Source organism: Uloborus diversus, chromosome 10 (genome assembly GCF_026930045.1).
Source record: "Uloborus diversus isolate 005 chromosome 10, Udiv.v.3.1, whole genome shotgun sequence".
In the NCBI taxonomy this organism is placed as follows: domain Eukaryota; kingdom Metazoa; phylum Arthropoda; class Arachnida; order Araneae; family Uloboridae; genus Uloborus; species Uloborus diversus.
Window position 1 is genome coordinate 26,200,101 of NC_072740.1, and position 15,217 is coordinate 26,215,317.

General features: G+C 31.3%; 1 protein-coding gene across 1 annotated transcript in view; it reads left to right on the plus strand.

The window, feature by feature from the left end:
• Window positions 1-15,217, plus strand: part of LOC129231693 (tyrosine-protein phosphatase 69D-like) — a 679,130-nt gene that overhangs the window by 484,432 nt on the left and 179,481 nt on the right. The window contains exon 2 of the mRNA XM_054866058.1: window positions 506-808. Coding sequence (XP_054722033.1) covers window positions 506-808 — 303 coding nt within the window. The remainder of the gene's footprint in view (window positions 1-505; window positions 809-15,217) is intronic.

Below are 15,217 nucleotides of genomic sequence, written 5' to 3' on the forward strand. Positions count from 1 at the left end.
CTAGAATGAATGTAGAGAAAAACCAGTTTTAACAAGCTTTGCCATAATTTTCTCTTTTTAAATGAAGGATGTTCACCCATAACAGCTGTCACGCTAAAACATAATTAACTTTCAAATTACTTGATTTTTTTTAATTCCATTTTATTTTATTTTAAATACGTATAAATTTAATTTTTCAAAAAATCATTATTCCTCACACGAAACAATTGTTGACATGTTTTTATAAGAACAACCGTTGACCTACCATTTGTTCGACTATGAAATTGGAAAGTCTTAAGACTTTTTTCTAAAATTAACTTCCTGATTTGAACTAATATTATCTTCTTAAATCTACAATGTTCACCTATAATACCTATTATGCTAAAAAAAATTACCACGCTAAAGTAATATGTTATAACAAAAACGAAAGTACTGAAATATGTCCTGTAATGAAATTTTCACCATTGCGACATTTTTAGCAATTAAAGTGCATCGGAAATCTGATATTTGTTCTTTAATTTCACAGCCTGCCTCTCAATTTTGGAGCACATAGTGGACCCGCCTGTTGTCAGCAACTGCTCGACTGTCACGTTGACATGCCGCGTGGATACTCCCGCCCCCAATGTCGAAGTATGGTGGACATTCCGCGGAGAAAATGCTTCCAAACTGCCTGACACTACCATTGTGACTGACAATGCCGACAATGGGGAATGGCAGTTGGAACTGAAATGCCCCACTCTAGAACATAAGGGGAGTTACGCCTGTAATGTGCAGGGTAGAAATGAGAGCGAAGTTGTCTACAGGAAAGAGGCATTGCTCAGGATATATGGTAAGAAAACATTTTGTCACTTGAGTGCATTGATCAGAATAAATCTCTATGCGTGCGTATATTTACAAGACTTGACCTGGATTGGAACAATCCCATAAATAAACTAAGTTCTCATTCATGAATTAAACCATTTTTTGGTTAATATTCTTAATTTTAAAATGCTTTAATGTTCAAAAACGTACATGTATGCATTAAATAATTGGTTTTTCCACGAAATTTAATTGTAAGTAAAACAATGTGCAAAACAAATACAGCTCAATCCAAAAGTATTATTACTTTTTTATGCAATTAAATTGAATCCAATTAACGTAATACAAAGTTTAAAATGTTACTTTAAATTATGAATTCCTAAAATGTCAAAATTTATAACATCGCTTTCATAAAGAATACTCATTTTAGCAACTATTTAGCTCTTTCCAATAGTGAAGTTCGAGTATTTGATTTGACAAGATATTTTTATGCTAAACTTGAACACTTAAACGATGTAAACTACTTAGCTGATATTTTTGACGTATTTCGTCAAGCTTATTCCTTTTTGACAGCACTTTGAAGGTTTATTTTTGGTTTAACATCTCCGAAAAATGTGCCAGAAACGTCACTTTTTGAAGCTTGTTTTTTGTGTTAAAAATAATCAGCTTTGTCAGGGTTTTTTTTTTTCTTTTTTTAAATAAGTCATCGCATCCTACGCTATTTTTTCGCTATTAGGTAGTTTCAGATATTAAAAAAAAAATATTGATGTCAGTTTATCACTTTCATTTTTTAATAATCTTAATAAGAGTTCGGTTTTTTGCTCCCACATGCTCACTAAACTAATTGAGCAAGCTAGTTTAATTTTGCAGATTAAACTTATCCTTATTTAATTAGTATATATTTTTTAAATTATTGTAAATCCTCTGCTGAGAAACACGTTTTGTTTCTACTTTCTTTCTAGACACATCCTAAATCTTGTTTTTTTTTTTTTTTTTAAATTAGTATTTCGATAACGATAATATGTTAATACATTTAGCAAGCATAATTTTTATGCCTGCCATTAGGATATTCTTAAATAGAAAATAGATTAATAAGCCTCCACTTGTCAAATGTAGGTCTCACTGGATAACCTAAATCTCTGCGTTTCTAGATGTCTAATTATTTAAAAAATACAATTTGACTTTAGCTAAGAAATCGCCATTTGATTACAGGGATATTGAAAAGATTTCTTTATTACCAAGGTAAATTTTGTATTTGTGTAGAGTTTTTTGACGTGGTATATGTATTTCAAAACTAAGCTTTAAATTTTGACTTGAGGATGTTTAGAAAAATAAAGTTTTCCAAGGGCTTAGAATGCCAAAAAAGTACAGTCTTGAGCAAAGAAGAGACCGAGGGGACATGATTCAGTTGTTTAAATTTATTAAAATGAAAGATGTTACGGGGCTGAAGTTTAGCACTGAAAACAGGACAAGGGGTCATTGTTTTAAGCTATTTAAATCTCGGGCTAACATGGATATTAGGAAAAATTACTATTTTAGCAGGGTAATGGAACCTTGGGACAGCTTACCGGAAGAGGTGGTAATGAGCAAGGGAGTAGACAGTTTTAAGAGGGTTCTAGCTGGCCCAGAGCCTGTTGCTGGTCGTCACTTTTGTATTTGTATTACAGCACAGCTGCTGAGACACTGATTTCGACGAATCAGATGTTTTGCAAAGCACGATAACCTTTAGGCATTGGAACTATATTAAAGAATATTAATGTGTTGGCGCTTGACCTTGGACAAGTTCACTCCAAAATCGGTTGTAAACAGAACAAGCAATATTTGTTAAAATCCATCCTTAGGGATACAAGTTTTTCTCGTGAATCGTCGTTGTTCGTTGACAACGGGTAATAAATGTTAAATGAAAATTTACGCCAAATTCCGTGATAAGGGGCACATTGTGGAAGTATTGATTTTCTAATCATGTTTACTGTCCTCCGCATTTTCTTCGAATTCTATGTTATTGACTTTCCCACCGAACACCAACAATGCTGACTCTCACTTTACTTGAAAGATGCGTTCTGATTTGACAGCTAGATATTCTTTTGACTATGAGATTATTTGAAAAATACATTTTAATTTTTGAAAAATACATTTACATTTTGAGTTTTTCAAAGTTAATAAAATACCTAGAAAAAGCTAGAATCTAAGTAGATCTGGAAAAAGAAAAAGTCACTTGCGGATATTTAAAGAAACTAATTCCACTCTTACTATAAACGTGAAATTTAGAGATAAAATAGATCTTACAATGCTTCTGCCATTTTATTTTGAGCATAATTACCACTGCAATGCACATAACACGGACCTTATTGAAAAAAAAAGCACATCGTTTTTAGACAAAAATATCTAGCCTCTAAATTCTATTTCTATTACTTTGCATCTTACTGAAAAAAAAAAAGAGTTGAATTTCCAGATATTACTAGTTTTCCGTGGGATACGTTCAATTATGCTCAACCTTTAAATAGAAAAGTTAGATATACTATACCCTATCATTAATATAATCTTACGTTTATTATTCACAACGGAATATTTTCTTTTGTTTCTGACAGTCATAACGCAATGTTATTTCGATTCAAAAATTATGTGAGTACAGTCGAACTAGCTTATAACATGCCCTGATTTAACGAGAACCCAGATTTATCGACGAAATCAGAAATACTTGGCTGGTACAATGTTAAGTCTATGGCAGCATAACTTGCTTCAAACGAGCGAACCCCACTTAAAGCGAGTAAGATTTTTGATTCATAAAATTTCCATTGACTTTCAGTTCAGCTTTCCTTTCTCTTTTTTTGGTAAATTTTCTTCAACTTTCCAAAGTGAACCATAGTTAGTGATAAATTATAAACCCTGAAAACAAGAGATGACAGCATTTTTTTTTTTTAATTTGTGGAGCAAAGGAATAATTAAAAACTATATAAGTATGTATTATATGTGTATTCCTCAAAATCAAGGACACAAGAGACGCTCAGACAGTTCAAAGCAAAGTAACCAACTTCTTTGGTTCTGTTCGGTGCTTAAAAAGAAGAAGAAAAACGAGCTGATGTGAGCATTACATGACATCCTTTTACTCCAATTTAATGTCATTTTCCCATTATTGACAATTTTAATGTGATTCAATAGTTTATTCTCTAAATATCACCAACAGTGGCCAAATCGAAACCAGATTTAAAAAAAAAAATCGTCACATTTGCCGCCAAGCTGGCGACAAAACTTGGCGACCAAAAGGGTGGCGACATATCGCCAAGTGTCCGCCAAATTATAACACCACTTGAGGTTACATCGAAATTAACAATGATTTCCCCCCAAAAAGGGGCAAAAGACCTCTTTAGGAACATCTGAATACAACCAAAAGGGAAGGTGCACAATTAGACTTTACTAGGAGTCTACGTACCAAATTTAAACTTTCGAGGACATACCGTTTTTGAGTTATGTGAGAAATATACGCTCATACATACGTGCATACAGACTTTAAGAGAAAACTCGCTGTAATTAACTCGGGGATCTTCAAAATGGATATTTTGGGTGTATGTACGTTCCTAGGCATATATCCACGTGTGGTCGAGTCGAAAAAAAAAACAACATTCATTCATGGGTGAGTGAAATAGAAATTAAGGCCGATTTTTAAGTGAAAATTTTTTCGCGAATACAATACTTCCTTTTTTGTAAAAGGAAATAAAAAGCGACTATGAAGAATTTTTATGATTTTTTTCTTGAACTCGTCTTTTACGAACACTCGGTTATAACGAGCAAATATCGCGGTCCCTTTTCGCTCTTTATAAGTGAGTTCGACTGTACTAAATTTAAAAATAGTTTACTCTATATAATTTATTACTTCAAAATAATTGTTGGTTCGGTTACCGTTTTAAACCGTTGTTTATCCTGCACATTTTACTTGGTCCAAGTTGAGACCAAAGATAATTATAATTTGATACCATTTTAGAATTGATCATAGTAAATATCTATTGAAAAGCAGGCTTCGAAAAACGTTGAAGCCTATTATTTTTTTTTTAATTCACTTATCTCTCTCATTTGTTATTACTAAGGGTACACATTTCTTTGCTTTATTTCTATACGGATAGCAAGATCTCGTAGAAATTTTGTCACAATTTCTTCTCAGGATGTTTTATTTTGTCTTGAATTTATTCATAATATATTCTGCGAGAGGTATAAACTTATATTACCTGTCAGTGAATCTTTATAGCGGCTTGCTTTCTACCACCTCAACATCAGTTTTCTTTTTTCTATCCTCTCCCAGAACAATGCTGACGACTGCTGTCAAGATCTCATTATATGAGGCTTAGTTTTCTGAGATACTGTTTTCTCTTGTTTTCGAGCTAAGCTTCCTGATATCTTCCTTTCTGCGCTGAACTAATAAACTTCGAAATAGGGCTTTGTATTCAAAACGGTTTCTGTGTCTTTTTTGTTTCTAATCTACTTTATTTTTCTTCTTGGAATTTTTTTTTTATTTTTATATCAATAGGTCAAAGATTTGGAATTATTTGATTTATTTAATGTTTATCAAAATTGGCATCGTTTGTAGAACCATTGCTGTATACTATACCATTGCATCATAACTACTCCTATAGCGTTATTATATAATAAACCATTATTTTATTTGCAATTATTGTAGAATATATTAAGCAATATAAAATCTCTGTAAGTGTTAATTTTCTATAATAGTATACCTAATATTAGTGGTTCAAGATAATAGTACATAGATCAATAGTAATACTCTGATGATATAAAATGCATACTCTGTAAGTATTTAATCTATATAACTATCTCAGGATATATGCTCTAGATGCAAAATACGTACTATGATTATACAGCGATAGCACGTTCTAGAAACTGCTTCATTTTAGAATTAATACAAGTTTTAAAATGTATACCATTACTGAATGATCTACATTGGTTTCCGAAAGTGTTTAACTTAAGAACACTGAGATTCTTTACTTTGTTTACAATAGTATAGCAAAATAGTAAATATGCGGCAAACTTTTGAAGAGTCACTTAACTAAAACGGTGTCAATAACAATAAAACTAGGTTTTGAAAGCAAGTAGCTGTAGTTAAACTATTTTTACGGCGGACTATTAAACTAAAAAAAAATGGGCGATTAATATCACTCCAAAGCAAAATAATTTAAAAGTACTTGATTATCAAAACAAGAAGCTGATTTTGAGAAAATTTCCATACTGAAGAATAACCACAAATGTTGCCCCTGAGAAAAGACCGAAACAAATGACTAATGTTGAGCTAGACTCTTGACGAAAACAACCAATGTAAAATAATCGTGTGCTCTAACCATTAACTGAACTCTAAAATTTTCACCAAATGTAGAAAGTTGAAGTTTAAACTAGATAAAAGAATTCAGATGTATTCTGGCACCACGTAGTTTAATCCAGTGTTTACGGATAAAAACTTAAAAATGAAAGATACGTTTACACAAAAAATTGAATTTGATTTATCTACTATTACTAATTGCAAAATTTGAGCAATGTTCAAGATTTCAAATGCCGACGTTTAACGAGATCTTTGGGGCATCTGTTTGTGTTTAGAACAAGATTTCAGGGAAAATATTTAGAGCTGAAATAGATTTTATTTAATGTAGCAATGATTACTTTTGAAAAAAGCAACCTGCTGGAGATTTTTATCTTTCTTTTTTTTCCAGTTATTTCTTGCCAAATCTGTACCCGAAGTAAAATTATTAGTTTGATTTTTAAATAACTAAAGTTTCTTATGTCCCCATATATTTTACGTTTAACGAAATTTTTATGAAGAGGGAACTAAATTGAAATTGGATTTTCGGATTAAAATTTGACGGTCATCATATGTAGTATACATTAGAGAAGGTTATCACATGTAGAGGTTAATGTATTTGGCAATGCATTTCATTCTGATGCAGCAAAACTCGAAAAAGGTTTAATTATCTCTGAGAATAGTCTGAGCAGTGGCAAAACTTTCATTACAACAGATGTTTTAGTAACTTAGTTTTCATTGTAACATGTTATTTTAGCAAGTAAAATTTGTTGAAACGGTCTTTCTCTACATTCAATTTCGTTATAGAGAAGTTTAACCGCAATTATAGATGCAAACAAAAGTTAAGCGCATGTTTTCAACATGCATAAACTTTCAAACTGTTGGCATAAAATATGAATGCGAATATTTGACAAAAAGACCGAAATTTTCATTTTCGTTACTTAATGATTTGAAAACATTTAAAACTTGTGAAACAGTTTCTTGCGTGTATATTTTTTACAACTTCAAACAATTATAAACTTTTTTTTAATAACTGACTGTTAATTGTTGTTCAAAACTAATCCTTTTCTTTTCTTTGTGCCTAACGTTTACATTTTGAGAATCTCTATAATTAAACATAAACAGGACTATGTTATCAAAATGGGTTTTCTTCCGACTAATTTTAAAGTATTTTAGTAGCCTTAATAATTAAAATTTTCAAAACTCATTTAGGATTAAAGATTTCAAAATTCTTCTGCTTTACTATATTGAGTTGGAATAATTGTTAAAGAAAAAAAGATGAAAAAGAAAAAAGTATTAGACTCACCAACTTTCGTAAAAATCACTGATTACTACGAATTTCTAATCCTTAAATCTGGAGCTCATTTTTTAGAACAAAAAAAGAAAGAAAAAGACAGAGAAAGAAAGATTATGAAAGAGATTTTCTATGAAATATGCGGAGCGTTTGTAACTAAAATCTTGGTAAAAAGTAATTTTTAATTAAAGTTCTCACTCGAAGATTACGTTATTTGAAGCACCTGTTATATAGTAATCCTGTTTTTGCGTCTATTTGAAAGAACTTGGGAATAATGTTTAAGTTAAAATAAGGAAAAAGTTAGAATATTTTGTTTTAAAATATTCATAATTAATCATTACTTTTCACTTTCAGATTTTAATGAAAAATAAAAGATTAAATATAAAAGTTGGATTATTATCTTTGGCAGAGCTTTCATAAGAAGCATTTTACTGAAAAATTAATAACTCACGCAAAAAAATTCCTAAAAGTTAAATCATTCTGTAACAGCAAACTAAAAGAACGTATTTACACTTTTCCATATCATCTAAGAAATTTGCTTTTAAATTACATTCGTTAAAATTCATAAAATTTTAAGGGATAACAAAAGTGCCATTCTTCTGCTGTTTCCAGGAGTTTCATGAATTACAATAAATCAAATCAAATGTTATTCTTATTTATTTTTCTGAAATGCCTTCTTTCTCATCATGCAATTTCAATATCGCGGATCTATTTAGATTTTTGATCACTTAATTTTACACACAAACAGTATTTTCATGAATATGTTAAGAACTATTTTAAACCGATCTTAAGTAAATTTGAAATGTCAGTTCCAATGCAAGTCTTGATAAGCATCAAATTGCTGTCTTTGTTTTGCAAAATTGTTCAAAAAGTTAAAATAAATACATATTTTGCCCCATACTTATGAATTGCTTTTGTTACAATAGTTCAAAACATTTCATTACGAGATACATATATTTTTCACTATGATGCAACGCTTATTCCGTATTACACGCAATTGTAATGCCTCCCGTTACAATGAATAAATCAGTGGAAACTTAACAGCAGACATCCAATACATATAACGTAGGGTTGCATCTTCAACGTCAACATGAAGTAAACATTTGCTTGATTGTCAGAAGACACTTTGTTGTGCTACCAAATTGGAGTAGAATGCTTTAAAACTCTTTTAACTAGAAATGTTTTGTATTGCTCTAAATGACATAATAAGCCATTAATTAACCAAAATTAAATTTTAAAGTATCGCTCAAAGGGGATTGGAAGTTCTGTCTCGTGTCAATGAAGACGTCTTCTCACAGCTCTTCTCGCAGTTCCAATATGAATTTAGCAGTTTAAAATAATTCTTCTCAGGAATGAACTTTTAAAATATTATTCATTTTTTGTTATGAGATTATTTGTTGACATCGGAGGGATCTCTAGAGGTCAAAATGCCTTGAAAGTTTATTCAAAACTAATTAAAACTGCTTATGTGATATTTATTTCTCGTGTATTTTTGGTAGAATTAGTTCATGTTAGTGCATGTTAATACTATTTGTAAATATCGTTGCATTTAATATGTTAAATACAAATGTCCGTCACTCCATTTAATTTTACACACAATCACTTCGAAACTTCTTGTTCCACTGAGTGGGGCTATGAAAGATCTCTATGCACGGATACGCCAAAAAATACATCACGGGCTGTGCAGTTAAGTCATGTTGCAAAAATAAAGTATTGGACATTAAATATCGAACTATTACTAATAATTATCGACGACCACTTGCAAAAGCTAGAAATTATTACTGTTTCCATTTTTTTTATTTAATTTTATTTTATTTTTTTGATAGAAAAAGATTCTAAATGCTGTCCACATTCGCTCGCCAACCACCTTTCTCACCACGTTCACACTGTGTTTGAATATAGGTGTTTTTTTTTTTTTTAGTTTTTTCGTATGAAAAAAAAATTAGCTTATGAAATATTTGGATACATTAATTTTTTAGTTTTTTGCAAAAGAAAATACATAAACAATCATTGCACAATTTGAGTTGAAATATTCATTTGATTTGTGACTATGCCAGCGTTAACTTTTTGTTAATTATACACCCTTGTGCACATTAATTGAAACAAAATATTTTTTCCATTAATTTTAAAATCATTTCAAGTATTTTTCACCAATTAAACTAAAATTTGTAAAAATATTTACGGGATGAATAAATCCTTTACCCTGACATCAGTTTACACCAATCAGGGGGATTCTGAAAGCGCACTTGCAGAAATTTCCGAAGATGAAAGTTGCAGCTATGATCACGTCAGTTGAAATTTCACTATGGTGTGCGATGTGTGTGACACCGCGAAAGCGTACAAAAATTGTTACTCTTTCCGAACGCCTATAGAGTGATTTCAAAGGTAATTGGCGTTAGTATTGCAACTATGAGCCGGATTATAAAACAAAATAGAGAAACAGGATCCATATTTTCAAAGCAGAGAGGGAAATGTGGCCGAAAATCGAAATTAACACCAAGAGATGACTCTTTTCTACTTATTCACAGTAAAAAAGACGCTCGAAAGACTAGCGCAGTATTTGATAGAGCTTCAATAGAGAATGGAATAAATATTATCCCATCTACTGTTCGGAGGCGGCTTTTTCCAGCCTATCGGCCGATGAAGAAAAAGCTTCTGACCCAACGAATGAAGAAAAAGCGCTACTTGTGAGAGTTAAAATATAAGAATTAGCCTGCTGAATATTGGAGGAAAGTATTATTTAGCGACGAAAGTAATTTCATTGCCCTAGGGCAAAGAACTCAACAAGTGCAGACATCTCCAGGCGAAAGAACATGAACCAGTTTGTAAAACGCTTCGTATTACGAAGCATATTAAAAGAATTTGAACAGTTTTTAAGCATTTTGTTAACGAAAAACTTTTGTATCTTCAGTTCAAGACAAAATCATATGCTAACTAGGCTAACACAGTGTTCTCTTAGTTCGAGCGTTCGATTTTAGACGTTATTGCTTCTTAAAAAAAAAAATCTCACGTGGCAGTTTTCTGGCTCTTCTCCTGGGGACCTATCTACTTTCTCTGATTCTAGAAAACTTCTTCCAATTTAAATCTCACGTTTCCTCGATTTTAAACCCATAAGCGAGAGAAGACTAGCTTTAATTTTTATTCAATAGGTCGGAAACTTTCTTGAGTTCGTTAGAAGTCCTGCGGTGTTATTTACCTGTACTTGAATGTTTTGAATTTTTATCAATATATTTCAGTTAGAGATACTTTTAAAAGTTTAGGCAATTTAAATGATGATGACTTTTCAGCTTTGATCTTTTCAAAGAGATGATGAGGTTACATCCTTTCGGTTATCTGCATATATTTTCCCGTTTAACATTTCCAATAGAAGAAGAGAAGTTCATAAATGAAGATGATCGGTAGCATAAATAAAACAGGATTTATATAATTAAAATACTTAGCGATTTATTTCATGCGATTTGAAAGTATGGCATAAAAACTGTTTCACTTGTGTTTAAATACTAGCGGTACCCGCACTTCTTTGCCCGTAGTAGAAAATTAAAAGTCATTTGGTTCACCTGTATTTTTACAAATAATGGATGATAAATTTCTCGCCAATTGCCTGTGTTAATTTGCACGCTCATGGTCGCATCTGATAGTTTGCTCGTCTACGTCATGGTAACTAGCTAGCCTACGTTATATGGTAATTTTTTCGTCCACGTTATGATAATTTTCTTAGTAAAATGTTTTTTAAATTGGAATAGAAAAATAATAAAATCGCATTTTCGAAAAATCACTTAAAGGTGCTCATCCCTATGTTACGAACTAATTTTGTGTCAAATTTTATGAAAATCGGCAGAGCGGTCTAGGCGCTATGCGCGTAGCAGACATGCAGACATCCAGAGACACAGACTTTCAGCTTTATTATTAGTAAAGATGAGAGACAGAGTAAGAACTGACGGAAAATAAACAAATTTTTAATATCATTCTTATATAATGTACATTACGTTGAAAGTTTTTGACAATTACAAATCTGAGTTGTTGAAAATGCTTTCTTAAATGTAGCTAGACGTGCTGCGAACAGAGATTTATTACAACAGAATGATTATGAAAAGTCATCATGTTTTTCAATATCCCTATGTGTCAGGATAATCCGATTTTGATTTTATCTTTTGAATGGCTCTGCTCATTGGAGTAGGAATTCCTGTACTTCGAGTAAAGCTAGCCTGATAATAAACAGAGTTCGCTTTGTCACTTACTTTTCTCCAGAATTCAGTTATAAAATTTGGCGAATAATATTCATTTTAATTTTATATGCATTAAACAATTTAAATGATCGATTTTTGTTTCGTTATAAAGATAGCTGAAACAGCAGCAAAATATTCCACGCCTGTCCCCTTTTTTACCATTTTAGATAAACATTACTCAATTCATTTTCTTAGAAGAAACTTAAAAAAAATTTTGCAGCACTTTTATTGGCTGTTGTTTAAACAATATGCCGCTGGTGGAAAAAGTATAAAGTTTTTAATTCTTTAATTTTAAACGCATTTTTTACACTAACTTAAATGTCAGCTCAAATGCAAGCCATAACTAACAATACAAGCCTAGAAAAAGAAAAATATATATAAAGTATAATACGAAATATACATTTAAATAGCTTCTAGCAAAGTTCAAAGTAAACTGTGAAAAATTCAAAGTAGAATGTTGACTTTGCAGTAATTTACGGAACCCTAGTTTGCTCTTCCCTGCATCGTCAAAAAAAAGATAAGTTTTAAAAAAGTATTAATTTGATTAAAGTCTAAATTCTTCATACAATTTAAACAAATATATAAAAGTACTACTAAACATAAAGATTAATATATTTTATTCGAGTTTATGATATCTAAACTAAAAAAAAATAAATAACGTGCCACGGCTTCTTGTATAAAATGTAATAATTCTTTATTTATTTTAATTATAAAATAATGATGAAGATTTAAAAACGTTTTTAACTATATTTAGTAATGTGTTTGATCACTGATATATATTTCCACCGTATACCCGTAGACGTAACGTGTTGATTTGAGTAAATTGACGTGTTTAGTAAAAACTGCTGTTTTACAATTCTCTAAGCGTATATATTGACCAACTATTCAAGATTTGTTGCGTGAATGTTTTTTTTTCCTTTTTTTTTTTTTGTTTGTTTGTTTGTTTCTCCAAAGCAAATATTTGAAATGACGCTTTCATAAAAATGGAAGGAATATAAATCACTTGTTAGAAATATCGAATACTTCGTGTCAGCGAAGAAAGCTCTGAGCACCAGAAAGAAAAATTCGAATTGCTGCTGGAATGTTACACGAGCTGAGAAATGTCCGGTGAAATATGTTACGAATGAAATCGTATGAGGGATAAAATTCGGGCTGCCTGTTTCCTGTTTTCAAGTCGCTTTATGAACTATAAGGTCTGCTGCTTTCATAATATACACCCAATTTGTCAACACAATAAAATTTGTAAAACATTTCCACATTGAAATGAATCTCAAATTCCATTCTTCTTAAACCCTGGTAGCAGTGGATTGAACGGATTGTGAATTTATTGGAAAATATTTGTTGGAGATGAATGGTGTTAGCATATCGAAAAACATGAACACATTTTTCTCCTAAATCTCTGAAAAAGTGAAGTTGACTTCTGAATATAAATGATTTTTTCTGCTGAGGTTTGTTTTGATTCGATATATTAGAACCAGTGAACCATTCGCATGCGTTGCTGTTTCGGGTTAGAAAAGTCTTTGTTTCTTCTCCAAATGTGAACTTATAATCTATAAACACTTTACAATAATGTAAGTAGATGTGAATCATATTATGTTTATGTGTCTATTCGTTGTAATGAAAAATCTTGTTCAGTGGGTTTCCAGTATCCTTTTATAGTCTGGCTCTGAAAAGATCAACTTCGATGAATGGAGGATTGAACGAGTCGATTCGCTGGAATAGGGGTGAAGAATGCCGATTTGAATATAAACGTGCATGTAGTTTGCACCATTATTGGACATTTATCACTCAATACCTGTTTGATTGGAATATGTACTTGTTATTTCACGCATAATTTTCAAAACATCAGAAACTTCCGAAATTATTGCACGTTTATTTTTAATGTTTACTTAAAATATTAATATCACATCCAAAGACTGCAGCTTCGTCCTCATTGAAGTTGACTACCAGTTTGTTGGCGCTTTCACCTTCGATGAAATGACTCTGCCTATAGATCAGTTATTCACAATTTCAGACTGATGAGTTTTAATAAGAACGAAACTGCAGTCTCTGGATTTTTTTAATCGGGCTGTCTGGTATCTGCCTTGGCCCTGGCTTAGGGGCGGAAACTTACTGCTGAATAATATTAATGTTGAAGTATGAAATTGTAGATTTCATTTAAAATGTTTGAAAACCATTATGTATGTTAACAGGTGTTGCAAAAGATTTGGTAACACGCCCAGTACCAATAAGAGAAAGAGTAGCTAACTTTTATTTTCTATTTTTTGAAAAATTGTGTCGTTCGTGTGTACTTGAAAAATCTCCCTCTCTTTCAAACCAAATCATCATTTTTTTCAAATATTAAACATTCACTAAAATTATTTCATTCCTCAAAATACATGAAAATTTTATACACCAAAAAGTGTAAGCAAAACAACTAATTTCTAGCGTAATTAACTTATTTAATATTTCTTTTAAATGCTTTGGGAGTTCAGTTCTGCTTTCATTTTAGTACTGAAAAGTTTAAAAATAGCTCATTTAAATCACGTTTTTTGAAAAATTACAACTATTCAGAGGAAAGAAAAATAAGCCGATCTATACAAAGCAGCATAGGCTAAAATCAACTTCAAAATAGATCAAAATTGTTACAATATACCAATGGATTGATACTTTAAGCATAGCATGCCACGTGTTTGTTGATGACATATTCACTTTACCATTTTTTAACAATGTACAGAAAAAATATTATTTTCGAAAGCACAGAGTCTAACCTTTGATTTCCATGTTTAAACTTTTGAAACTCCGATTTCTCATGTTTACATATGAGGCAGTGAGAAGCAAAGGGATGTAAGTGGACATTTTCAAGTTTCGAGTAAATCGTTTAAAGATAAGAGTAAAGCGTTTAAAGATAAGATCCTAGGTAGGCGTTTATTGATATTTTTTTTTTCCGAATCATGCTGTATAGCAGCACCTACCAAAGCTACTAATGCATCTCTTGCCCAAAGACAGAGGAAAGTTCAACTACCATTTGTACTGGTTATCTCTAAATTTTTAATTTTGCCCCTTACATCCCTTTGCTTTTCAACGCCTCAAATAATGCGTTTTATGTCATCGAAACAACAAGGCCACCCTTATATTGTTGTATGCATTTCATTTCTGATTTTTTTTTTTCATGCTTTAAAAACCAGATATTTTCTTGATGAGTTAAAATGCGCGTGAAATAATTTCCAGTGATTGCTGAGACTTGTCAAATGGATATGCCTTTTGATGGAAAAAAAATGTACTTCTGTTTCATTAAGTGAGCACAAAAATTTATTATTTCTCGTAAAAAAACTGCACGGCTCAATGAATAACTTACTGTTCTTTAAGAGAAAAAATCTGCAACTTATCTTTTTTATATCATTTCAGCGGTTTTTGTTTTTCCATTTCATTTTTTCAGGATGTTCATAATTTTTCGCTTCACATGTTACCATTCCGCTTTGGAGTCGGAGAGATTTTTTGTTTATTTTTCCCTTTTCTCGACCCTAATTTTTTAAGCAAACGTGATAATTATTGATCCTTAATATTTCTTGCTTGAAAAGGTCAACCGACAGGAGTTCTTTCGAACTCTTTTTTTTTTCTTTTACTTCCCTGGAAAAGAATTTT